At 46.2% G+C, this 25,222-nt stretch overlaps 1 protein-coding gene across 4 annotated transcripts in view; it reads left to right on the top strand.

Annotated features, from left to right (window-relative positions):
• SGSM1 (small G protein signaling modulator 1) overlaps nt 1-25,222 on the top strand; it is a 121,436-nt gene that overhangs the window by 78,627 nt on the left and 17,587 nt on the right. The window contains exons 10-20 of one of the 4 annotated variants that reach the window (XM_056821579.1): nt 4,154-4,221; nt 7,404-7,567; nt 7,715-7,844; nt 10,288-10,452; nt 12,365-12,503; nt 13,876-13,940; nt 16,365-16,510; nt 18,677-18,805; nt 20,636-20,818; nt 21,754-21,825; nt 23,036-23,623. In XM_056821579.1, the coding sequence (XP_056677557.1) occupies nt 4,154-4,221; nt 7,404-7,567; nt 7,715-7,844; nt 10,288-10,452; nt 12,365-12,503; nt 13,876-13,940; nt 16,365-16,510; nt 18,677-18,805; nt 20,636-20,818; nt 21,754-21,825; nt 23,036-23,623 (1,849 nt within the window). The remainder of the gene's footprint in view (nt 1-4,153; nt 4,222-7,403; nt 7,568-7,714; nt 7,845-10,287; nt 10,453-12,364; nt 12,504-13,875; nt 13,941-16,364; nt 16,511-18,676; nt 18,806-20,635; nt 20,819-21,753; nt 21,826-23,035; nt 23,624-25,222) is intronic. The other 3 variants (XM_056821580.1, XM_056821581.1, XM_056821582.1) reach the window with 3 other exon arrangements.

Below are 25,222 nucleotides of genomic sequence, written 5' to 3'. Positions count from 1 at the left end.
CTTGGTCAGAGCATTTTGCTTGCCCCCCAGGCATCTAATGGGGACCCTCTAGAGGCAACAACTCGCCCATGTTACTGACTCACATTTTCTCAGAGCTTGAAGAGATCCCCCTGGCTATGTAGCATAACCCACCCCAGAACACGGCTCCCCTCTGAGATAGCCCTGACAAATGATCCTCTCGTCTTTGCTTCTCTAACTCCAATGAGGGAGAACCCATCAGTGTCTGAGGCAGTTCATTCCATTTGAAGGCAGTTCCAATTCTTGGGAAGTTCTCTGTCTCTCTCTGTCTCTCCCTCCCTCTCTCTCTGTCTCTGTCTCTCTCTGTCTCTGTCTCTCTCTGTCTCTCTGTCTCTGTCTCTGTCTCTGTCTCTCTGTCTCTGTCTCTGTCTCTCTGTCTCTGTCTCTCTGTCTCTCTGTCTCTGTCTCTCTCTGTCTCTCTCTGTCTCTCTGTCTCTCTGTCTCTCTCTGTCTCTGTCTCTCTCTGTCTCTGTCTCTCTGTCTCTCTGTCTCTCTGTCTCTCTCTCCCCCCGCAGTTTCCAGCCACTGCTTCTACTTAGGGCAGTGCAGGGCCTTTAGAGGTCATCTAGCCCAACATCTCTGTTTCCTAGATGAGGAAATTGAGGGCCACAGAGAGGGCAAGTGATTTTCCCAATGCCATGCAGTTAGTAAGTGGCAGAGCATGGATTTGCAATCAGTTCTTCTGTCCCTACTCTATTATGGAACACAGAACAAGGCTAATCCTTCACGTGAAAGACAATCAGACACTAAAACGCAGCTCTCATCCCCTCCATCCCCAGCCTGCTTTTCTCCATGCTAAACATCCTTGGTTCCGCTAGCTCATCCCCACATGGCATGCACTTAAAGCCCTTGAAGCGTGAGGCAGCTTATCTCATTGTTCTCTGCAGGCTCCCTCTGCCCGTGATCTGGGGACAAGCAGCACTGGAGCCAGCAAGACCATCTCCCCAAGCTGACTGAGCAATCCCCCAAGAGGTTCCCTGCCCCTTCCCTGTCCTGGGGATGTCCTGCTCCCCTGGAGCAGTCTTTCGTATACTCCTTTCCCCTATTCCATCTCTCCCAGAGACTGCAAAATATGAAGAGCTCAAGGAAGCCCCCCTCAGAGATTTCTGGGAGCCTGAGAGGGCTCGATAGCTGACTTCTAAGTAATTGAGGGCTGTTTACTTGGGAGAGGGATTACAGAGTTTCTATTTGGACCTGGAGATTAGAGAACTAGGAAGAGAGAGGCAGGATTAGGCTTCATAGAGGGGGAGAAGCTTCTGACAATCAGCTGGCCCAAAGCAGAGTTGGCTGCCCTAAGAAGTGATGGCTTCCCCTCTCTGGAGGTCTCCAGGCAGAGGCTAGATGAGAACTGGTCAAGGATGCTTTAACAGCTGTTTCTATCAGGGATAGCTTTGCCCAAAGATCTGCTAGAGTCCTTTCTGACTTGAGATACTGCAGTTCTGCAATTTTAGTGTGTCCTGAGGAATTTCTGGACCCCAGTTTGTCTTTTTTCTTTTAAAAATTACTTTTTGTCTTAGAATCAATTCTGTGCATTAGTTCTAAGGAAGAAGAGTGGTAAGGGCTAGGCAATGGGGGTTAAGTGACTTGCCCAGGGTCACACAGATAGGGAGTGTCTGAGATTGGATTTGAACTCAGGTCCTCCTGATTCTGGGCCTGGCACTGTAGCACCCAGGTGCCTAATAGTCATTTATATAGCACTTACTATGTGCCAGGCAATGTGCTAAACACTTTATAACAATGATTTAATTGGACCTTCACAACAATGTGCCTGGGAGGTAGGTACATAACCCAGTGTTATTGGAAAGAAGACTTATATATACAAATGCCCACCCTGGTACCAGCTATTTTTATAATGCCAGGTCAAGGGTCCTTGTAACCAAGGTGGGTGCCATTCGGAGGAAGCCTTCCAGGAACCTGCTGCCTGCCCTTCTTATTGGTGTGGACAGTCAGGGACAGGCTGTGGTGGCATGATAGGAGAAATGGCTAAATTCATTCAAGCTGGAGGTCTGGGCCCTTGGGAGGACTTTGTAGGCCTTGACACCTGGGATGGCGCTGAATGAGTGGCTGCCCTCGATGAGTCTGGAGACAAAGCTTGTCCTAAAATTACTTTCCAAAGAAGAAAGGCCTGGGGCGCTGGGCATCTCTCTAGGAGGAGGCTGCTGGTGTTCAGTCTGTAGGTGGTTCATCCCAGGGGGAAGGAAGGAAGGATGGGGGTAGGGAGAGGCAGGGAAAAGGATGGAAGTGGGATGGGGAGGAGGAGGGAGAGAGGGTGGGAAGTGAAGTGAGGCTAGAGAGCACGTGAGAAAGGGGAAGATACATAGATGGATGGACACAGATGTACACATATAGAGACACACATATATGTGTATTATATATATTTAGAGAGAGAAAGAGGAAGAGGGAAAAGGGAAGAAGAGAGAGAAAAAGAGGGAGAGAGGAAGAGGGTAAAAGGGAACAAAAGAGTGAGAGAGAGGGAAGGAGGGAAGTGAAGTGAGGCTAGAGAGCACATGAAAAAGGGGAAGATACATAGATGGATGGACACAGATGCACACATATAAAGACACATATATGTGTATTATATTTAGAGAGAGAGAGGAAGAGGGGAAAAATGGAAGGAGAGAAAGAGGGAGAGAAGAGAAGAGGGTAGAAGGGAAGAGGGGAGAGAGACAGAGAGAGGGGGGAGAGAGAGAAAGAGAGAGAGAGAGACAGAGAGAGGGAGGGAGAGAGAGAGAAAGAGAGAGAGAGAGACAGAGAGAGACAGAGAGGGACAGAGAGACAGAGAGAGGGAGAGAGAGACAGAGAGGGACAGAGAGGGAGAGAGAGACAGAGAGAGGGAGAGAGACAGAAAGACAGAGAGAGACAGAGAGGGACAGAGAGACAGAGAGAGGGAGAGAGAGAGAGAGAGACAGAGAGAGGGAGAGAGACAGAGAAAGACAGAGAGAGACAGAGAGAGGGAGGGAGAGAGAGAGACAGAGAGAGACAGAGAGGCACAGAGAGACAGAGAGAGGGACAGAGAGACAGAGAGAGGGAGAGAGAGAGAGAGACAGAGAGGGAGAGAGAGACAGAGAGAGGGAGAGAGACAGAGAAAGACAGAGAGAGACAGAGAGGGACAGAGAGACAGAGAGAGGGAGAGAGAGAGAGAGAGGGAAAGAGAGACAGAGAGGGACAGAGAGAGACAGAGAGAGGGAGAGAGACAGAGAAAGACAGAGAGAGACAGAGAGAGGGAGGGAGAGAGAGACAGAGAGAGACAGAGAGGCACAGAGAGACAGAGAGAGGGACAGAGAGACAGAGAGAGGGAGAGAGAGAGAGAGACAGAGAGGGAGAGAGAGACAGAGAGAGGGAGAGAGACAGAGAAAGACAGAGAGAGACAGAGAGGGACAGAGAGACAGAGAGAGGGAGAGAGAGAGAGAGAGGGAAAGAGAGACAGAGAGGGACAGAGAGAGACAGAGAGAGGGAGAGAGAGACAGAGAGACAGAGAGAGAGAGAGACAGAGAGGGAGAGAGAGACAGAGAGAGACAGAGAGAGAGAGGGAGAGAGAGAGACAGAGAGAGAGAGAGACAGAGAGAGAGAGAGAGAGGAAGGAAGGAAGTAAAGGTAGGAGAACAGGAGAGAAGGAGATACACTTATTGGGGATATAAAAAAGGAAGACAGGCTCTGTTCTCAAAGAGATTAGTGGGAAAGACCCTGGGAAAGTCATTTAACCCTGTTGGCCTCAGTTTCCTCATCTGTAAAATAAGCTGGAAAAGGAAATGACCAACCATTCTAGGATCTGGAAAAACCATAAATGAGTTTCTGAAGAGTCAGATATGACTGAAACACCTGAATAACAGCAATCCATAAAAGGATACTTCAGGGAGGAAGGAGATGTTAGGGATACCAGGATGTGGCCTGTAGCCCTAGTTCCTGGTAGAGTAAGAGTCACCTCTCAAAGGTTTGCCTTCCTAGGGGTAAAGTCCAGAGTTCCGGTGGAAGGGAGGTAAGGATGATAGATGATGGCCTGAAGACAGATGGGTTGAGGCCTGCTTCTCTCCAAGGAGATGTTCTTTGAGTTCTCGTTCTGTTTGTGGAAAGGGAGGGGACCTGGGAAAGCCATAATTGACTCACATCTCTGACCCAGGCCCTCCTCCCCTTTCAGTGTGTACTGGGACTATGCCATGACCATCCGTCTGGAGGAGATCGTCTATCTGCACTGCCATCAGCAAGGTAATGACTGCTTGGAGGAGGTATGGCTGGGGGTTGGCTCTCCCCAAGTTGGGTCATTTCTCTGTCCAGGTTGTGGCCAGGACTTTTCATAGAATGACAAGATCCTCAGTCTAGAGCTGGAAGAGACCCAGAGACTATTGAGCTAAATTTCTTTTATTTTATAGAGAGGGAAACTGAGACTCAAGGAATTGAAATGACTTGCTCAAGATCTGAGCAAGGTAGTCAATATCAAAGCTAAGATTTTAACTTAGGTCCTCCATACTCACTGCACCACACTGCCTCAACATGTTCCTCTAATAACAATAATACTAAAGATAATAACTAGTGCTCATGTACAAAATGTTTTATACGCTCTATTCCATTAGATCCCCACAATTCAGACGGAGGTACTGCTATTACCCCCATTTTACAGATGAGAAAATTGAAGCCAAGAGATGGAGGGACCACTGAGTATCTGAGGAGGGATCTGAACTCAGGTTTAATTCAAACAGTTCCATCTGAGTCACAGCACTGAATACATAACTATTGAGTGATGAGTGCCTAGAACAGATCTCCTGATCTCACTTGAGTCTATTTATTATTCAGTACCTGCTGGGTGTCCTGCTTTGTGACTCTGGGTGAGTCACCTAAATTCCTTGGGCCTTAGTTTCCCCTTCTGTAAAATGAAGGAGTTGGCCTTGATGGCCTCTGAGGTCCCTGTCTGCCCTAGACTCGTGGATCCATAATCCACAGGGACAGAAACCACTGAAACTTGCAACCAAGAATCAAGTGATCAACAAACAACAAGTATTTATTTGGCACCGTCTAGGCACCGGGCACGGGCACGATTCTGGAGATACTAAGCCAGGGATGGAACAGGGCAGTCCCTGCTCTCGTAGAGCCCATAAATGACCAGAAAATCCAAATAAAACAAATAGGAGAGGTTGTACCGGCTGGAAGTGTAAATAGACGAGAAGGGCTTCTGGGGGATGGATTCACCAGTGGCCCCATGGAAGGACAAGACAACTGTCTGGGGACTGTGCTGACTCCCAGGCTGATGTTCAGGAGAAGCAAAGCTCTTCCAGTCGAGGGATTCTTGGTCCTTCTCTGTTTTTGTTTCCCTCTCACTTAATACACTGTGACGTATAGTAGGAAGGAAACTAATGTTTCTCAATCATTTTGAATGATAAGCACTTTTTTAATTTAAAAAAGATTGTTTACTATGTGCCAGGCACTATACACTTTACAAATACCTCATTTGAGACCCACAACCACCCTGTGGGCTGATTTTTATTCCTATTTTACAAGGGAACAGTGACTTGCCCAGGGTCAAAAGGCTAGGAAGTGCCTGAAGCCACATTTGAACTCTGGTCTTCCTGACTCCAGGTCCAGCACTTTATCTATGGCACCAGCCACCTGCCTCTGCTATCTCCAAGCTATTTAATAAATGCCAGTAAATTCCATTGAATTATAGGATCATAGATTTAGAGTTGGAATTGGCCATTAAGGTCTTTGAGTCCAACTCTCATTATTACACAGAGGAGGAAACTGAGGCATAGACTGTTTTTGTTTGTTTTTTAAATCCTTCCCTTCCATCTTAGAACCAATATTGTGTATTGGTTCCAAGGCAGAAGAACAGTAAGGGCTAGGCAATGGGGGTTAAGTGACTTGCTCAACTAGGAAGTGTCTGAAGCCAGATTTGAATCCAGGACCTCCCATCTCTGGACCTGGCTCTCAATCCACTGAGCCACCCAATTACCCCCCCCCAAACTTATTTTTTAATCCCTTATTTTCTGTTTTAGTAATATCTGTAAGAAGGAAGGGCAAGAATTAGTCAAACAGGGTTAAGTGACTTGCCTAAGGTCACACAGCTAAGAAATTTCTGAGGCCAAATTTGAAACTCCAGACCCTCACCTTCTGTCTTGGAGTCAATACTGTGTATTGGCTCCAAGGCAGAAGAGTGGTAAGGGCTAGACAATGGGGGTCAAGTGACTTGCCCAGGGTCACACAGCTAAGAAATTTCTAAGGCCAAATTTGAACCTCCAGACCCTCATCTTCTGTCTTGGAGTCAATACTGTGTATTGGTTCCAAGGCAGAAGAGTGGTAAGGGCTAGACAATGGGGGTTAAGTGACTTGTCCAGGGTCACACAGCTGGGTAGTGTCTGAGGTCAGATTTGAACCCAGGACCTCCTGCCTCTAGGCCTGACTCTCAATCCACTGAGCCACCCAGCTGCCCCCTGAGTCACAGACTATTAAAAAGCATCAGTAAGTTCTTCCTAGAAATTACCCATTGGTGATCCCATAGGAGCTGGGTTTGTTAGATGTTAAATGTGACTCCATGGAACATTTCTTATCTTCCTATATTTTATCAAAGTGGAACAAGATGGCACAGTAGTCAACTAGATGATGTCATGGATAGAGCATGGTATCAGGAGGACCTGAGTTCAAAACCCGCCACAGATACTGATTAGATATATGACCCTGGGCCAGTGGCTTGACCTTTAGGTCTCCAATTCTTCTTTGGCAGAATGAGGACGTTGACTTGATGTTCTCTAAAAATCTGCAATCCTACATCCATTTTAGATGCCTGCTTATTCATACCTACCCATATATGCACATATTGTCTTCCCTGATTAAATGTAAGCCATTTGGGGCAGCTGGGTGGCTCAGTGGATGGAGAGCCAGGCTTAGAGATGGGAGGTCCTGGATTCAAATCTGGATTCAGACGTTGCCCAGCTGGGTGACCCTGGGCAAGTCACTTAACCACTATTGCCTAGATCTTACTGCTTTTCTGCCTTAGAACCAATACACAATATTGATTCCAAGACAGAAGGTGAGGGTTTAAAAAATTTAAATTTAATAATTTTAATTTTATATAAATGCAATAGATAAAAATCTATAAATAAATATTATATTATAATTTTATAGTTTTAATTTAATGAGGGTAAGAATTATTTGCCTTCTTGTTAGCCAGTAGGGTGCCTCGAATAATAGTAAGCAGTTAATGAATGCTTATTGACGCAGGGATGGGGTGACTGGTGGGGGGACCGAGCCTGGGATTTGAACTGGAGAAGGCTGTGTGGAAGGAGTGGCCCAAGGAGGCGTCTGGGCTTAAAGGGATGCGGGGATGGGCAGATCCTTCTTGTAAGCGGCTCAGGGGCTGATTTCTGCCCGTGTCTTGTCTGGCTGTGTGTCGTCAACAGTAGACAGTGGCGGGACGGTGGTGTTGGTGAGCCAGGATGGGATTCAGAGGCCCCCGTTCCGGTTTCCCAAGGGGGGTCACCTGCTCCAGTTCCTCTCGTGCCTGGAGAATGGGCTGCTGCCCCACGGCCAGCTGGACCCACCACTGTGGTCCCAGCGAGGAAAGGTAGGAGGCTCCTTGCGTCCTGGGATGTGCGTGAGAGGAGGGCAGGAAGGGAGCAGGAGAGGAGCTTGGGAGCCCAGGCGAGGATCCCTCTCCTGGGAAGCCCCCGTGTGGGAGTTTGGTGCATTGGGTCGGAACCTCTTCTTTTAGGGCAAAGTGTTCCCAAAGCTCCGAAAGCGAAGCCCTCAGGGCTCCTCAGAATCGACGTCCGACAAGGAGGACGATGAAGCCACAGACTACGTCTTCAGAATCATTTACCCCGGCATGCAGTCAGAGTTCGGTAAGTCTGTGTCCCTGCTCTGTCACGGGATGGCATCATGGGCTGCCCACTCAGGGTGGTGGTCTTGAGAGGCACCCAGATCTCCGGGGGAGGAGAACTGAGCTAGAAGTCAAGAGATATGGCTTTCACACTAAGTAAATCAGTTAACTTCTCTGGTCTTGGTCCCCCGAAGACCGTGGCATCACGGGGGCAGCCAGGATAGAGATGGGAGGTCTTGGGTTCAAAACTGGCCTCAAATCCTAGCTGTGTCACCCTGGGCAAGTCACCTAGCCCCAGGATCCCAGACCTTACCACTCTTCTACTTTGGAACCAAAACTTAGTATCAATTCTAAGACAGAAGGTAAGGGTCCAAAAAAAATTCATGCTAGATGGCACAGTGCTTTAGATGTGGTGATGAGAAAGAAGTCCTGAGTTCAAATCTAGCCTCAGATACTTCCTAGGTAAGTCACTTAAACCTCATTGACTAGCCCTTACCATTCATTCTTCTGCCATGGAACCAACACATAGTAAGATGAAAGATAAAGATTTTTAAAAATTATTTGTCTAAAGCTAGAAAGAGCTTTTTAAAATCTGACTTCATTTTACAGAGGAAGAAACTGAGTCCCAGAGAATGAAGTACCTTACAAGGTCCCCTAGGTTGTTGAGATTCAAACCCAGGTCCCATGACTCCAAGATAAGTGGAACTTCTCGTTATAAAATAGAGCCATCGTGCAAGTACATGATCCTCTATCACTGAGCTGAAAATTCCCTGGCTGTGATGGATGGAATTGGGACCATTTCCCATCGCTTCAGCCTTAGCCTATTAGAACAGCACGATTGACTTTGTGCTAATGGCTCCGATTTCTGGAGCGTTTTATGGTTTCCCAGATGAGCTGAGGACGTTTTTACAGTCTCTCAGTGGGATCGAGAGCTCTGAGTTCTGTCCCTTGTCACTGAAGTCCCCTTAAGATGCCTTGTTGGGGGTACAAATGAGACTCGGGCGCCATCGCTTTCCAAGGACACCAGAAGAAAGCCCGGACCCTTCTGTGTCTCCCAAGCCTCCAAGCTCACGTGCGGATGGACCAGTCCAAGCGTCTGACTCTGGAAGCACAGTCTCTTTCTCCCTGGCCGGTGGCCACCTCCCCTGCCACTGTCCAGACAGGGAAGGGTCTAAATGGGTCAAGGAGATGAGTGATCCGTTCGGTGTTTCCTTCTGGGTGAGGCTGTCAGAGAAAAAACATCTTTCCTGCTTGCTTCTCTCTGTTAACTTACATTCCGTGTACGCTCGTCATGAGTTTCAAAAAGAGAGTGTTCTAGATAATCATTCCAGTTCCTCATAGTGGTCACTAGCACCAGGCTGGTAGTGTGGGGTGGGAGAAATGGCACTGATGCTTGAGGGAGAAACCCTGGGATCAGATCCTGCCTGGACCTTGTCAAGCCACTTTCTGGGCCTCAGTTTTCTCCTCTGTAAAATGAAGGTGACCTGTGGCATCCCTTCCGGCTCTGGAATGAGGATCCTGTGGCGATCCATTTTACTTTTCTTTTTACGGTAAAAGACACATCGTTATTTAATTGTTTCCCTCCTTTTTCTTGTTGTTTGGTCATTTCAGGTGTGTCTGACACTTCATGACCCCTTTTGGGGTTTTCTTGGTGGAGATAATGGAATGGTTGGCCATTTCCTTTTCCAGCTCATTTTACAGATGAGGAAACTGAGGCCATCAGGGTTAAGTGACTTTCCCAGGGTCATACAGCTAGGAAGTGTCTGAGGTCATATTTGAACTCATGAAGATGAGTCTTCCTAACTGTGGACCTGGCACTCTGTGTGCCAGAAATAGTTCATAAGTGTTGGATTTTGGAGTCAAAGGACATGGGTTCAAATCCCAGGTCTGTCACTTTTAACTTTCGGCAATTTATTTGACCGATTGAGATCTCAGCTTCCTTATCTGTGAGATGATGGGGTTGGACTAGATGATCTCAAAGCCCCTTCCAACTTAGATCTTAGCTTCCCCAGATATCTCATAGCAGCCATATAATATTAGATGGGTGATGTGGTAGATAGTAGAAAAGGCCCTTTTTGTGATTTGGGGTAGGATAAACTGGGTTTGAATCCTAATTCAACTCCCTATTGCCAGTGTGACCTTGGATGAGTCACTTCCTTCTCTAGGTCTTGTGTTTTTCCTCTGCAAAACAAAGGGACTGGCCTAGATCATCTCTAAGCGATCTTTCATTCTAAATTTCTGATCCCATGAAACCACAGTCTACTCTAATATCAATAGACAGAGGCTCCTTGATTTAGAAGTGGAGGGAAGGGACTTCAGAGGCTGTCCAGTCCAACTGCCCCGACTTGTTCAAGGAAGAAGAAGAGTTCAGATTTAATAGAATCTGGCTACCTGGGAGCCCTTTCTTCCCCAGAACATTCACCTTATCCATTTGTTTCTTTTTTCTTTTAAAACTATGTCTCGAGTTCCCACAGGCTACTCGCCTCAGTCTCCCCCTGCCTCTTCAGGATCAGCCTGGATGGTGTTCCCGTTGGGCCGGACCATGGTTGTGATGGCCGTGGGGCATTTGTCCACTCACACTGGAGGGGCTGCTATTCCTACCCTGACGGACACAGACTCGTTCCCCCCCAGTAATGTCCTGGTCTCCCCTTCATCTACCATCTTGGTGCTTATCAATCTCAGCCATGTTGTCATTTGAATTCCATTCCTAGGAGCAGCTGGTTTACTCAATGGTTAGAGTACTGAGCCTTGAGTTGGGAGGACCTGGGTTCCAATCTGACCTCAAATACTTCCTAGCTGTGTGACCCTGGGCAAGTCACTTCACCCCAGTTGTCTAGCCCTTACCACTCTTCCGCCTTGGAACCAATACTTGGTATCAATTCTAAGACAAAAGGTAAGGATTTAAAAAAAAAATTCCATTCCTAAGTAAGGTGGATTGTGGGATGCAGTGATGCTATCAGAGTCAGAGGATCATTGATTTAGTCAGGGGTCCTTTTATCCTTTCCATCTGGGACGCTCACCGTCGTGATCAGAGATTGTGGCTTCCATGCAAGGAGAACCCATGCAGATGAGATAATAGCATAGGAAGTGATTACAAAATGTGTGTTTGCCCTTCACCCTTTCATGCCAATGGAACATCTCTTGGGGATGTTTCCCCCACTCTTCAGTTCATCCGAAGAACTCCTCTCTATATCCGAGTTGGAAAGACTTCATCAGCTACTGAGTCCATCCTGAACAAGAATGCCCTCTACGGCACGTCCAGTGAGTGATCATCCAGCCATTGCTGGATGGCTTTCAGGAGGGGAGGAGCTCAGCTCTGGAGGTGGTCCATTGCATTTTGCCATCTCTGATGTTTAAGAAATTAGTCGGTTGTCAGATTGAGTTGTTTGCCAGCTCTGGGAGGGGAGAAGGAAGAAGGGAGGAAGATCATTTGGATTCTATAACGTTGGGAAACTCATGTGGAAATTTGTTATTAAAATTTTTAAAGAAAAAAAAAGGAAATGAGTTGGTAGGTCAGTTCATTAACATTTGTTAACCACCTCCTGTTCCAGGCACTATGCCAAGTACTGGAGATTCCAAGAAAGCTAAAGACAGTCCCTTTTTTCAAGGAGCTCATAATCTAATGGGGGAGACAACATATAAACAAGCTGTAGACAAGAGAAATTAGAGAGACAGAAACAACAGAGGGATAGGAATTGGGATTAAGGAAGATCAGAAGGCAGTCAGGTGACTGAGTGGATAGAGAGCCAGTCTTGGACACTTGGAGGTCCTGGATTCCAAAATGACCTCAGCACTTCCTAGCTGTGTGACTGTGGACAAGTCACCTTAATCCCCATTGCCCAGCTCTAACTGCATTTCTGTCTTAGAACCCAGTACCAATCCCTCTTTTAGGTGACAGTCCTTCACATACTTGAAGACTGCCCTCATGTACCACCCCATCCTCTCCCACTCCCAGATCTCCTATTGTCTAGCTAAGCATCCATAGTCCCATTTATCAGTCTTCATGACAAAGACTCTTTGCCTTGATTCCCCTCCCCTGGAAGCCCCAAGATCCTCCTCCTCAACAGCCTTCTTAGGTTATGACACCCAGAAGACAATAGTCCTTTGACTGGTTTTGAGGCTGGACACCTTCCCTCTTCCCATATGACCTTGAGGATGGACAAATGACAACATGGCGCCCTTGCTTGATGCTCTCTTCCTTTTCCTCCCATTTCTCTTTTCCTATTGGCTTGGTCTTCATTCTCTGGTTCTCTGGCTCCTCTCTCACCCCATTCCCATCTTTCTCTGTGGTAGCTTGTGTCTGCTGACCCCTCTGCAGCTCTGCTCTCAGCTGGCCTAGCAGGGAGTACTAATTGTCCTCTGGACTTCTTGGGTACCTTTTATCAGATCATGTGCATTCCAGGGGTCTGGGCTGGGAGCCCTGATGCTTCAACTCCAGATTCTGGTTCTTCCTTCCCTCTGCTACTGGGGAGCTGCTGCCTTTGGATTAAGGGCTCCCTTCTTGCCTTAATGGAAGGTTTCTACCATTCTTCCTTTCCTCAGTGCCCCCAGACTTGATTGATGCCCCTGTGAGCAGCCTGCCTTCCATGTGGCAGCCCAGCCCCCGAAAGTCGTCCTGCTCATCCTGCTCCCAGAGCGGCTCCACTGAGAGTGGGCCCTCCAATGGATGTAATCATGAGAGGTACAGGGTGTCATAAGGTGGGGTGGGAGGATGATGCGGGTTCAGGGAGAGGGAGACAGACTGTGATGAGCCAGGATTTATTTCTGCCTTCAAAATGCCTCCAGGTATTTTAGGCATAAAGAGTTAAAGGGGAAGTGACTAGGTGGCTGGATAGAAAGCCAGGCCTGGAGATGGGAGATCCTGGGTTCAAATCTGGCCTCAGATACTCCCTAGCAGTATGACCCTGGGCAAGTCACTTAACCACAAGTGCTTAGCCCTCTTCTGCCTTGGAACCAATACTTAGGACTGATTCTAAGGATTTTAAAAAAAGAGTTATGTAGGACAGACTCTCTGTCCCTAACAATAACAATGATGACAACACTAGTGATGATGGGTAGCTTTAATATATATTTATACTGAATATTTAATATGGTGCTTTAATGTTTTCAAGGTATTTTACGTTTGCTCTCATTTGATGCTCACAACAACCCTAGGAGGTAGATGAGGATAGGGTAGATAAAATGGGGGTGTTATCATCCCCATTTTCAAATGAAGAAACTGAGGCAGGCAGAGGTTAAATGATTTGCCCAGGGTCATAGAACTAGAAAATGTCTGAGGCAAGATTTGAAATTGGGTCTTCTTGATTCCGAGTCCAAACTTCTATATGCTATATCTCCTAGCTCCCTTCTAAACCATAAACTAAGTTTCTTGGGGGTCAAGGAATATGTCCTATAAACTTAGATATTTATTAGCTATGTCAACCTGGGCAAGTCACTTAATCTCTATCTCAGTTTCCATGCCTATAAAATGGGAGTAATAATGTCACCTACCTCCCATGGTGTTTGTGAACATCAAATGAGATAATATTTGTAAAGCTCTTTCTCCTTCCCTCCCTCCTTTCCTTCCTTCCTTCCTTCCCTCTTTCTTTGTCCCTCCCTCCCTCTCTCCCTCACTCTCTCTTCCTTCCCTCCTTCCTTCCTTCCTTCCTTCCTTCCTTCCTTCCTTCCTTCCTTCCTTCCTTCCTTCCTTCCTTCCTTCCTTCCTTCCTTCCTTCCTTCCTTCCTTCCTTCCTTCCTTCCTTTTCTTTTCTTTCTCTCTGCTTAAAGACCACCCACCCAGGGTATTGGGAACATCCTCCATACTGGAACCAAGGGACTGTAGAGTATTGAGGCCAGTGTGCCCATCATATTCCTTCCTGAGCCAAAAAAGTCCAAACTCATTTGGTCCTTTGGAATATCCTTTCTGTCTCCCATGACTAGTTATGTTCTTTTCTCCCTGGGTCACCTGAGCCACTGGGGAAGAGGGTGGCCCTCAGTCACTCCTTGCATGACAGCCCCTCTGGCTTCATTGCATCTATACTAATCTCAGCTTTTTTGTCTTCCTTCTCCTCCAGAGCCCCCCTGAAACTGCTCTGCGACAACATGAAGCACCAGATCCTCTCCAGAGCCTTCTATGGTTGTACGTAGTATAGGTTCCACAGGGATGGGGAAATGCTGTTGGCAGATAGTCACTGAGTACTCAGTGGGCATCAATACATAGTAATAGATACCATGGAGAGGTACAAGAAAACATAATATAATAGTTAGAGTTTGGGGCCTGGGATCAAGAGGATTTGCGTTCAAATCCTGTCTCTGACACTTAATAGCTGTATGACCCTGGGCAAGTTACTTAGCTTCTATGAGTCTTTGTCTCATCTGTAAAATGAGAGGATTCAACCAAATGGCCTGTGAGAGCCTCTCTAGTAGTAATAATAATAATAATAACAATAATAGCTAGCATTTATATGATGCTTTAAAGTTTGCAGAGTGTCTTATAAGTATTATCTCATTTGATCCTTTAATAACTTTGGGAGATGGGTGCTATCATCCCCATTTTACAGTTGAGAAAACTGAGGCAGGCAGAAGGTGACTTGCCCAAGGACACACAGCTAGTAAATGCCTGAAGCTGGACTTGAATTCAGTTCTTCCTGACTCCCAGATCAGTGCTCTATCCAATATACTACTTACACATAAGGTCCTATGAATCTTGAATCATTTTCTCTCTTTGAATCTCTTTGCTCATCTGTAAAATAGATGAAAAACCACATGAGTCTTAGTTTCCACCTCTGTAATAATAACAATAGCTTGCATTTCTATTATCTCATTTATTTATAAAACAAGGTCTATGGACTTGATGGCCTATGAGGTCCTTTCTGGCTCTATAATTATTATTCTAGAAATGTTGGTTATTTTTTTCTCTGTGAGCCTCAGTTTCTTCCTCTGTAAAATGGGTCGGGGTGTGTGTGTGTGTGTGGTGGACTAGAAAGCCTGTGAAATCTCTTCCAGCTCTCCATCTCATATCCTAGGAGACACATTCCTCCATCTTGAGATGTTTACAGTCTAGTCAAGGAATTGAGGATTTGAACATTGATGGCCCTTCATCAGAAATCTTTCCATTGTTTGGTGGTGATGCTGGGTTTGGAAGGGTGGGTCAGCACAACTTCTGACAGGTCCTACCAAGCTTAGAAGACTTGAGATGTACCCATGTACCTGTTGTCCAAGGGTCAGCCTAATAAAATGAGTAGGGACTTATTAACCAAGTAGAGATGACTGAAGAAACAAAGGTTCGAGCTTCTGAGCATTTTGATTTATTAAGCAATGCAAGCCAATTGCCAAACAAATCGGGGCCAGTGGCCTTCCTCAGCTTTGGCCCTGGACCCTGAATACAGAGGAAGATGAATTTTTATACATTAAAAACATTAAAATAAGACCAATTAACTAAAAGGAAACAGTACAATATGATTAGGAACATTTCAGATTAGGAGAGGGAGAATGAACAAGTGCAGTACCCTGGAGTCAGAAAAAGAGGCATCTCATTTCCCTCCGGTATCTGTGAAGAATCAGAGGAACATGTAAACAACCAATTGATCAGTATGGGGCCAATTTGGGGATAAGGCATGGAGGCTGTTTTAGATGTGCAATTGTGAGAAAACTCTTTGTAACAATCTTTGGATCTGACCGTTTCTGGCCAACCAGACTTCTAGGTCCTTGGGTAAGAGTTGCTAAACAGGAAGCATAGGTGGCCCAGTTTCCCAGCCGTGCAAGGCTAGGTTATAGCAATGTAATAAAGTTTTCTCCCATTTCCCATAGTTTTCTCACAAGACAAAAATTGGATTAGGCCCATCATTGAAGAGAAAGAGAACTAAGGGGGCAGCTAGGGATTGAGAGCCAGTTCTAGAGACAGAAGGTCCTGGGTTCAAATGTGACCTCAGACACTTCCTAACTGTGGTTCTGGAAAGGTCACCTATTACCTAGATCTTCTACCTTGGCAACAACACACAGTATTGATTCTAAGACAGAAGGGAAGGAAGGGAGGAAGGAAAGAGGGAGGGAAGAAAGGAAGGAAGGAAGGAGGGAAGAAAAGAAGGAAGGAAGGAAGGAAGGAAGGAAGGAAGGAAGGAAGGAAGGAAGGAAGGAAGGAAGGAAGGAAGGAAGGAAGGAAGGAAGGAAGGAGGGAAGGAGGGAAGAAGGGAAGGAAAAAAGGAAGGAAGAAAGGAAGGAAAGAGGGAGGAAGGGAGGGAGAGAAGGGAGAGAGAGGGAGGAAAAGGAAAGGAAATGAGTTGGAGATGGATGGCAGACCACTGTAGCATCTTTGCTGAGACACACCAAATGGGGCCATGAGAGTTGGACATGACTGAAATGACTGAACAACAACAACAAATATTATGTATTTGCAATGTATCTATACATAAACAGACTCTCTGGGAAAAAATGACTCTTACTCAGGGAAAATGGTAGCCTTGTACATTTGTAAACCTGGAAGTGGGAATAGCCCTTGCCAGGTCCTAAAGGTCCTGACCCGATGGTTTTTTTCCAACTTCTTTTCCCTTCTCTCCCTTCCTAGGGCTTGCCTATTGTAGACATTTGTCTACTGTGAGGACCCACCTTTCAGCACTTGTCAACCACCTGATTGTGTCCCCTGACCTGCCCTGTGATGCTGGCCATGGCCTGACCATGGGCATCTGGGAACAGTACCTGAAGGACAGCACGGTATGCCCACATACCTGTCTGGTTCTCCCGCTCTCTTTTCCATTTCTTGGCTATATTCTAGGCCAGCTGGTAGACCCCAGGGCCATGAGTTGGCCGCACTGGAACCTAATAGTACAAAGGTTGCTTAGCCCAAGCTGGAGAAAACCTTGGTGGGGATCTAAAAGGTAAGAGTCAGCAGAGGTGACGTCTCCTCCTCTGGTTGGGCTCATCCAGAGCACGTCTCTGTTTAGGGACTTTGAATAATAGGATCATGGAGTTAGAATTGGTAAGAACCTTAGAGACTATTGAGTACGATCTCTGTATTTTTCACAGGAAGAACCTGAGGCACAGAAAACTTGCCCAGATTATATAGCTGGTGTCTAAGTTGCTCTAGGATGTGTGTACCATCTCTGCCTTCCTTTATCTGATTTACAAAACTGTACTATAGATTTGGAGGGGGGGAGGAGAACATTCTTCTTGGTAGTACCTGAGCAGGATGGTAAATAGATTGTTTGCCCAGAAAGAATAAGCTTTGGGCTTAATTTTTTAAAATTCTTTTGGGGGCAGCTGGGTAGCTCAGTGGATTGAGAGCCAGGCCTAGAAACAGGAGGTCCTGGGTTCAAATATGGCCTCAGACACTTCCTAGCTGTGTGACCCTGGACAAGTCACTTCACCCCCACTGCCTAGCCCTTACTACTCTTCTACCTTAGAACAATATACAGTATTGAGTCGAAGATGGAAGATAAGGGTTTTTAAAATTTTTTCTTTTATTTTTCAATGTACAAATATTGATTTTTTTATTCTTCCCATTTCATCCCTAAATTTAAAAAAATACCTGTAAAAATTATGCATAGGCAGGGACAGCTAGGTGGCTCAGTTGATTGAAAGCCACACCTAGAGACAGGAGGTTTAGGTCCCCCCTACTTTCTAGTTGTGTGACCCTGGGCAGGTCACTTAACTCCCATTGCCTAGCCCTTGCCACTTTTTTGCCTTAGAACCAATACACAGTATTGACTCTAAGGCAATAGGTAATGGTTATAAACTATATGCATAGTCATTCAAATATTCCCATGTTGGCAATGTATAAAAAATGTGTGTTTCATTCTGTAGTCTGAGTCCATCATTTCTCTGTCAGGAGACAGGTAGCATGCTTCTGGTAAGTCCTCTGGAGTCATGGTTGGCCATTGTCAGAGCTCTTAAGTCTTTCAATTGGTTTTCACAAATGTTGTTGCTATAGAAATTGTTCTGGTTCTGGTTCTTCGCTCAGCATCTGTTCAGAAAAGTCTTCTTGGGTTTCTCTGAAATTGTCCTTTTCCTCAATTCTGACCTCATAGTAGTATTCCATCACGTTCATATCCCATAACTTGTTCATCCGTCCCCCAAAGAAGGGCACCCCTTACTTTTCTGTTCTCAGCACCCCCCAAAAACTATTCTAAATATTCTTATACACAAAATTCCTTTTATTCATTTTTTAAATTCTTTATGATGTAATAGTAGTATTAATGGATGAAGGCATTTATTTACACCCACCACAAGTGACTTTTTGGTACAGTTCCATGTGGCCTGAGAATATTCTTTGACTTTAAAACTCACATCTTCAAAATAATTAGCCATAATTCCTAAGGACTAATGATCAAGCTCACCCGCTATTTCCTAATAGAGAAGTGATGAGACCAGGGAGCTGAGTGAAGCAAATGTAGGGGTTTATTTTGTTTGGCTTTACGATGTATTGGAGGGGGTAGGATTTAGAGGGAAGGAAGAAAATAAGAAAATGTTTTAAAAGATGCTTGACGTAGTCATGCCCTACAATGCTTTAGGTCCTGAACTGAAAGCTGAGACATCCTTGGGTCCCTTGTTATTGATGTGAGAAATCACTGATGTAGGGCTCAGTGGCTAGAGTGTCACTTGGGAGCTGGGAGGATCTGGGTTCAAATATCATCACAGATACTTCTTAGCTGTGTGACCCTGGGCAAGTCACTTAACCTGATTGCCTAGTCCTCATCACTCTTCTGTCTTACTAATTGATGTAAAGCATTGATTTTAAGATAGGAGGTAAAGATTTTTTTAAAAAGTCACCGATGCTCAGAGATGGTCTGTATTCTTCAAGGGGGTACCCCAATGGCTAGCCTTCTCCTGTGGACTGGGGGCTGTTCTCTTGGCTTTCAATGGCTTCTTCTCTTCCTGCAGAGTTATGAAGAGCAGGAGCTGCTACGTCTGATCTACTTTGGGGGGATCCAACATGAGATCCGCAAGGACGTGTGGCCCTTCCTGCTGGGCCATTACCAATTTGGAATGACCGAGGCAGAGAGGAAGGAGGTGGGTCTGACTTGGCCTGATGAGCTGGTTGGGGAGGCTTCTCTTGGGCAGACAAATAGAGCTTAACCAGTACTCTGTGTCCCATCAGAGGCAGAGAAAAAGAAACCCAGACAGAGGGTGAGATTGAAAATTTGTCACTGCAAGGTGGGTGGAAAAAGAGGCAGGATTTGGGCAGGATTTTCATCAATAGAACTCACATTTCTGTAACAATTTTAGATTTGTAAATGACTTTCCTCCTATTAACACTGTCAGGTAGGTGGTGTAATTGTTGTATTCTCATTTTGATGATGGGTAGACTGAAGCTCTGAGAAATTAACTGATTTTTTTCCATGACTGAATAGCTCATTAGGTCAGTGGATTGTAGATTTAGAAACCTTAGAGGGCATCAAGACCAACCTCCTTATTTTACAGGTGAGGAAATCAAGGCACAAAAAGGTCAAGTGACTTGCCCAAGGTCACACTGGTTTCTGAGATAAGATTTGAACCCAGAACTTCTTATTCCAAATATAGTACTGTTCTAGCCAGGTTACCCGACTCCAGTACTCTATCCATTTTAACAACCCACAGCTCACTATATTTGCCTATTCCCTAAGTGTAGGCTAACAACCACCAATTGAGCCCTTGAAATGGAGGCATCAAAGTGATGGAATTTGATGATCTTACATGATTAGTGGATTGGTAGGGGATTGGAGCCATGTCTCGAAGGAAGCCAGAGAAGCTAGGAATCAGAAGGAGGGTGCTCCTCACATGAGGTACAGTCAGTGCAAAGACACAGAGTCAGGAAATGAGGAAATAGCAGGTAAACTGTAACTTGAGCTGTAACTCAACTGTAACTGTAACTATGATTGAGTAATCATAGAGCAGCAGATCTGAGAATAATACTCAGGTCCTTGGGCTTCCAATCCAGGATATCTGCTCTCAAAGACCTCAGAGTGAAGAGGTAGGATTGGAGGCAGCATCGTCCTATAGGGGGAAAAAAAACACATAGATTTGTGATTGGAGGCCCTTGGTTTGAATACTGGCTATATGTGTGTGACCTTGGACAAGTCACTTTACTTTTCTGGGTCTTAGGTTCCTCTTTTGTAAAATGAAGGGTTTGGCCTTGTTAATATCTGAGGTCCTGTCCAGTTCTACAAGTTATGATCTTGACTTTCTGACAAATTTTTTTAAAAGAGCTAAAGATTGTATCTTCCCAGCCCCCAAATGCTGAAAAGAATTTAGGGCACAGAAAGCTGTGAAATTACTAGATTTTTATTTTATTTTAATTACAAATTTCCACATAAGTTTTCCAAAGTTATATGATCCATGTTGCCTCTCTCCCTTCTTCCCTCCTCCCTCCCAGAACTGAGAAGCAATTCAGTCTGGGTTATACATATATTATCATACACAACATATGAAATTATTAGATATTTTTAAAAATAACTGTTACACACTTGGACATGGGTAGGAAGTTGCAGGAAACTGGTATTATCAAGATTCAGTCTGGAAACTGGTCAAGAGATTCCCATCCAAGGGCAGCTAGGTGACTCGGTGGATTGAGAGTAGACCTGAATATGGGAAGTCTTGGGTTCAAATTTGACCTTAGACACTTCCTAGCTGTGTGACCTTGGGCAAGTCACTTAACCCTCTTTGCCTAGCCCTTACCACTCTTTTACCTTGGAATCAACACACAGTATTGACTCTAAGATGGAAGGTGAGGGATTTTTTTAAAAGAGACTTTCTGTCCAGACTAAGGATACTTGGAGGGGTTGAGTGTGGCCCCCTGGCTCATGGGAGGGGGCCACATTGACTCAGGCTCCCTTGACCCCACTGTGTCTGTCTTGGTGACAGGTGGATGACCAGGTCCATGCCTGCTACGAGCAGACCATGGCAGAGTGGCTGGGCTGTGAGGCCATCGTCCGACAGAGGGAGAAAGAATCCCACGCAGCCGCCCTTGCCAAATGCTCCTCGGGTGCGAGCCTGGACAGCCACCTCCAGAGGATGATGCATCGGGATTCCACCATCAGCAATGAGGTGATGGCTTGTGGGATGGGACCCCCTGCCCAGGGGAAAGAGGACCAGGCTGAGAGAGGTCGTGGATTCTCATTGTCTCACGAGACCTCAGAGGCCAGCTCTTCTAAGCCATACGTGACCAAGACTTGCCCAGACCACATCCCCACTGAGTGGTCACTATCCAGCCACTATTTAAAGACTGTTGGCAGTGAGTGGGGCCATCCAGTCTACTCTGGGACAGCTCTGGTGGTTAGGAATTTCTTTACATTGAACCAATCTTTGCCTGTTTGCATCTTCCCTCCATTGCTCTTAGGACCATGGGACAGTCTTTGAAATACCAGGAGTCGGCTATCGTGTGCCCCTTTGGTCTTCTCCACACTAAATGCTCCCAGTCCTTTGGAAGGATCCTCACATGGCTTGTTCTCCATTCCTCTCACCACTCCAGTCACGTTCCTTTAGGTGCCATCCAGCTTGGCCATGACCTTTCTATACAATGAAATGCAGATATGGTCTGACCAGGACAATAGGGTTACCCACTCCCACATTCTGGGTCCCTCGCCACTGGCAGGCTATTTTTGAGTTTCTCTTCATTTAGTCTTGGATCTTTCTTCCTATTGAACTGAAGTCCTCTAAAACCCCAGAGTTTCTTTCATATAAACTGTTCTAGAGATTGATTTTTTGAACCCAAGGGTAGGACTTTACATTGATTTCTGGGCTGAGTTGCCTCTGGCCTTAGTCCTGCCCATTAGTGACTTCATGCCAAGCATCACCAGCCCCCTGAAGCCCCAGCCCTTATGATTGAAGTTCTTTCTGTCCAATGGCCCTGCCGGTGTCCCCGGAATTGACCTGATATTCTGGAGGAAGAGTGGCTGACCCAGATGAAGGACATGGGGCTGCAGAAGATAATGAGAATCCCAACTGACCCGTTTCCCCTTATTTTTTTCTTTCTTTCTTAGTCTTCTCAGAGCTGCAGTTCAGGCAGACAAAATCATGTCCGTCTGCAGAGTGACTCCAGCAATAGCACCCAGGTAGGTAATGATCACAGGATAGAAGGTGCTGGAAGAGATCTCATAATCCCATCCCATTGTTCATTTAATTTATTTCTTTTAAATATATAAAATAATATTATATGTTATATATGAATATAATATAATAAAAATAAAATATTAAAAATATAAAAATATATGAAAAAGTGTCAGTTCCAAGGCAGAAGAGTTGGAGTGAAGTGACTTGCCTAGGATCTCACAGCTAAGGAAGTATCTGAGGTCAGATTTGAACCCAGGACCTCCCATCTCCAAACCTGGCTCTCTAAACCCCTAGCTTCCCCCTGCATTTCCTTTTTATAACCACAGAACAAAGAACAGAGCAGGGTCAGTGAGGAAATAATATGACTGGTTCTAGGGTTGGCAGCATCATGGAGGTGCGAATGGCTGACTGGTTCCATTAAGGAAAGTGGGCTAACACACCCATGGGGCCAAGAGGGCCTCTCTGTCTTGGAGGAATTTTTCCTGATTTATGGGACCAGCTGCGTCCTGAAGCTATTGCTTGTGGACCAGGAACGGCAGACTCTCTGGCTCCCGGGATGGAGATAAGGCCATTTTTAATTGGACAAGGATGGGTGAAGATGGCCAGTGTATCTTCTGGAAATATACCAGACTAGCTTATGGGCCTTCCACGATGGCAAACGGATGTCAGAGAGTTTCTCGGGAGCTGAAGTTTTGAGGGACGAGGAGTTCCTTCGGCACAGAATGGTGCCGAGATAAGAATTCCCTTTGAACAAAAGATTTATGAGAGTGTTGGTCCTCCCAGCTTAGCTCAGGGTCTTTCTTGAATTTTTAGTGATCTAGAGGAAAACGAACTTCTGCGTCGAACTCGAGAGCGGAAGGCCGGGCATGAGTGCCTCACTCAGAGACAGAGGGAGGGGAGGGCTCAGGTTGTTGTGTAAAATACAGACAGGATCAAGGTTTGATTTTTCACACCAAGTACATGAGAGCCAAGATTTGAACTCCAAATCCAGGATATAAGATTTCAGAATTACAGATTGAGGGGAGGAAAGCTAGACTCGGAGAAATGACCTGTCCAAGGTCACCTAGTAAGTTTTACCGCTGGGATTGGATCCCAGGGCTTCTGTGTCAGAGTCCAATGAGCTTTCCATTGGGCCACACTCGCGCTAATGTGCTGCCATCTTTGTCCGTCATGGACCTAAATGATGCATCTGTGACTTTCCTACCCCTGCAGGTGTTCGAGTCTGTGGATGAGACAGAGCAGGTGGAGGCAGAAGTCCGGCAGGGTGACGCCAAGCATCCCAAGGTCCCCAATGGGACAGTGGTCAATGGCACCTGCTCCCCTGACTCTGGCCATCCCTCTTCCCACAACTTCTCCTCGGGCCAATCCGAGCACAGTCTCAGCACCGAGGACAGCGTCATGGAACCACTGAAAAGCACCCCGCCAATGGCGAGGGCCAACGGATCCAGCGTCCAGGACGGGCACGAGCTGGACGCTGCCAGCCAGCCCGAGGAGAAGGCCCCGAGAGAGCAGCTGGCCATCCAGGACAGCCTGGAAGGGGACTTTCTCGCCAGCGAGAGCCTGGACGAGTTTATGTCTGTTCCCGGGAGTCTGGACGTAGCCCTCCCGGAGAAGGACTCTTCGGTGGTGGAAAGCTGGGTGGGCAGCGAGGCGGAGAAGCGGAGCCTGGTGGAGAGTGAGGACACCTTGTCTGAGGAGCCGGAAATGGAAAGTCTTTACCCCCAGCTGGAATCCCTGACTGTGGTGGATGCTACAAACACAGAGGCCTCCCCAGTGTCTTCAAGTGGAGTGACGTACTCTGTAAGTACAGGCAGGCGCTGTAGCCAAGGCAGGATCACAGATATTCAAGGGCTATCTTCAGAGGCCATCTCGCCCAAGACCCCATTTTATAGATGAGAAAACTGAGGCCAGGACTAAAGTTCCCACATTTCCTAGCTGTGAGACCTTTGGCAAGTCACTTAACCCCTATTGCCTTAGAACCAACATGTATGATTAACTCTAAGACGTAAGGGTTCTAATCCCATGGAATTGCTTGTTGACTCCCAGAGTAGGGAGGGAAGAGAGGATCGAGACAACATGAATCATGCTTTTCCCACCTCCTTTATTTATATTTATTTATTTATTTTTAAACCCTTACCTTCCATCTTGGGATCAATACCGGGTATTGGTTGTCTAGGACAGCTAGGAAGTGTCTGATGCCAGACTTGAACCCAGGGCCTCCCGTCTCCGGGCCTGGCTCTCAATCTACTGAGCCACCCAGCTGCCCCCATCCACCTCCTTTAAAGGTATCTTGTATCTACTTCCTTTGTATCTTATGTATAATCAAAAGGAAAAGTAATTGCTTTAAAGGAGCTTACACATAAATAAGCAATTATTACATGTATACAGATCACTGGATACAAAATATATCCCAAGTATGTAGTAACTAGAGGCAGCTGGGTGTTCAGTGGATAGAGAGCTGGTCCTGAAATCAGGAAGGCCTGAGTTCAAATCCAGCCACAGGCTCTTACTAAAGAGAAGGGAGAAGGGAAGGAAGGAAGGAAGGAAGGAAGGAAGGAAGGAAGGAAGGAAGGAAGGAAGGAAGGAAGGAAGGAAGGAAGGAAGGAAGGAAGGAAGGAAGGAAGGAAGGAAGGAAGGGAAGGAGGGAGGGAGGGAGGGAGGGAAGGAGGAAGGGAGGAAGGGAGGGAGGGAGGGAGGGAGGGAGGGAGGGAGGGAGGAAGGAAGGGAGGGAGGAAGGAAGGGAGGGAGGGAGGGAGGGAGGAAGGAAGGAAGGGAGGGAGGGAGGGAGGAAGGAAAGAGGGAAGGGATGAAGAAAGGAGGAGATGAGGGAAGGAAAGGAGGAGAGAGGAAGGGAGGGAGGGAGGGAAGGAGGAAAGAAGGAAGGGAGGAGGGAAAAAAGGAAGGAAGGAAGGAAAGAAATGCCTACAAGTAGCACATCTACCTTGGGGTGTGCTATAATAGTTATCTCCCTACTATACTACGAATAAAATAAAATATTCATAGAGTGCTTTGCAAATCTTAAAGCATTCAACTATTTGATTATGTTTTATATAGTAATATATGTTCTATAATATATCTGTGTGTGATAGAAATGATTTAATATGTAATATATGATAGATTTTATAATAAATATATTATTATTTGGAGTCTGACTTGGCCTTCCAGGGGGTGACTTGTCCCTCACAGCTAAGGTGAGCCCCCAAAGGAAGCTAAGGATTCCCAGAGGGGACCGTGTGGAGGAGTGCCCCCTGGCCTGGTCACACAGTTGCTCAGTATTGGAGTCAGAATTCAAACCCAGGTCCTCAGATTCCCAAACCAGTGCTCTTTTCCCAAGGCCACGATGAGAAGTTACCAATGATCTAGTATTGACCGCCCCATATCTTCCCTTCCCCCTGACCC

Source organism: Monodelphis domestica, chromosome 3 (assembly GCF_027887165.1).
Source record: "Monodelphis domestica isolate mMonDom1 chromosome 3, mMonDom1.pri, whole genome shotgun sequence".
NCBI lineage: Eukaryota > Metazoa > Chordata > Mammalia > Didelphimorphia > Didelphidae > Monodelphis > Monodelphis domestica.
Note: the sequence above shows the minus strand (reverse complement) of the source record. Positions and strands in the feature narration are given on the sequence as shown.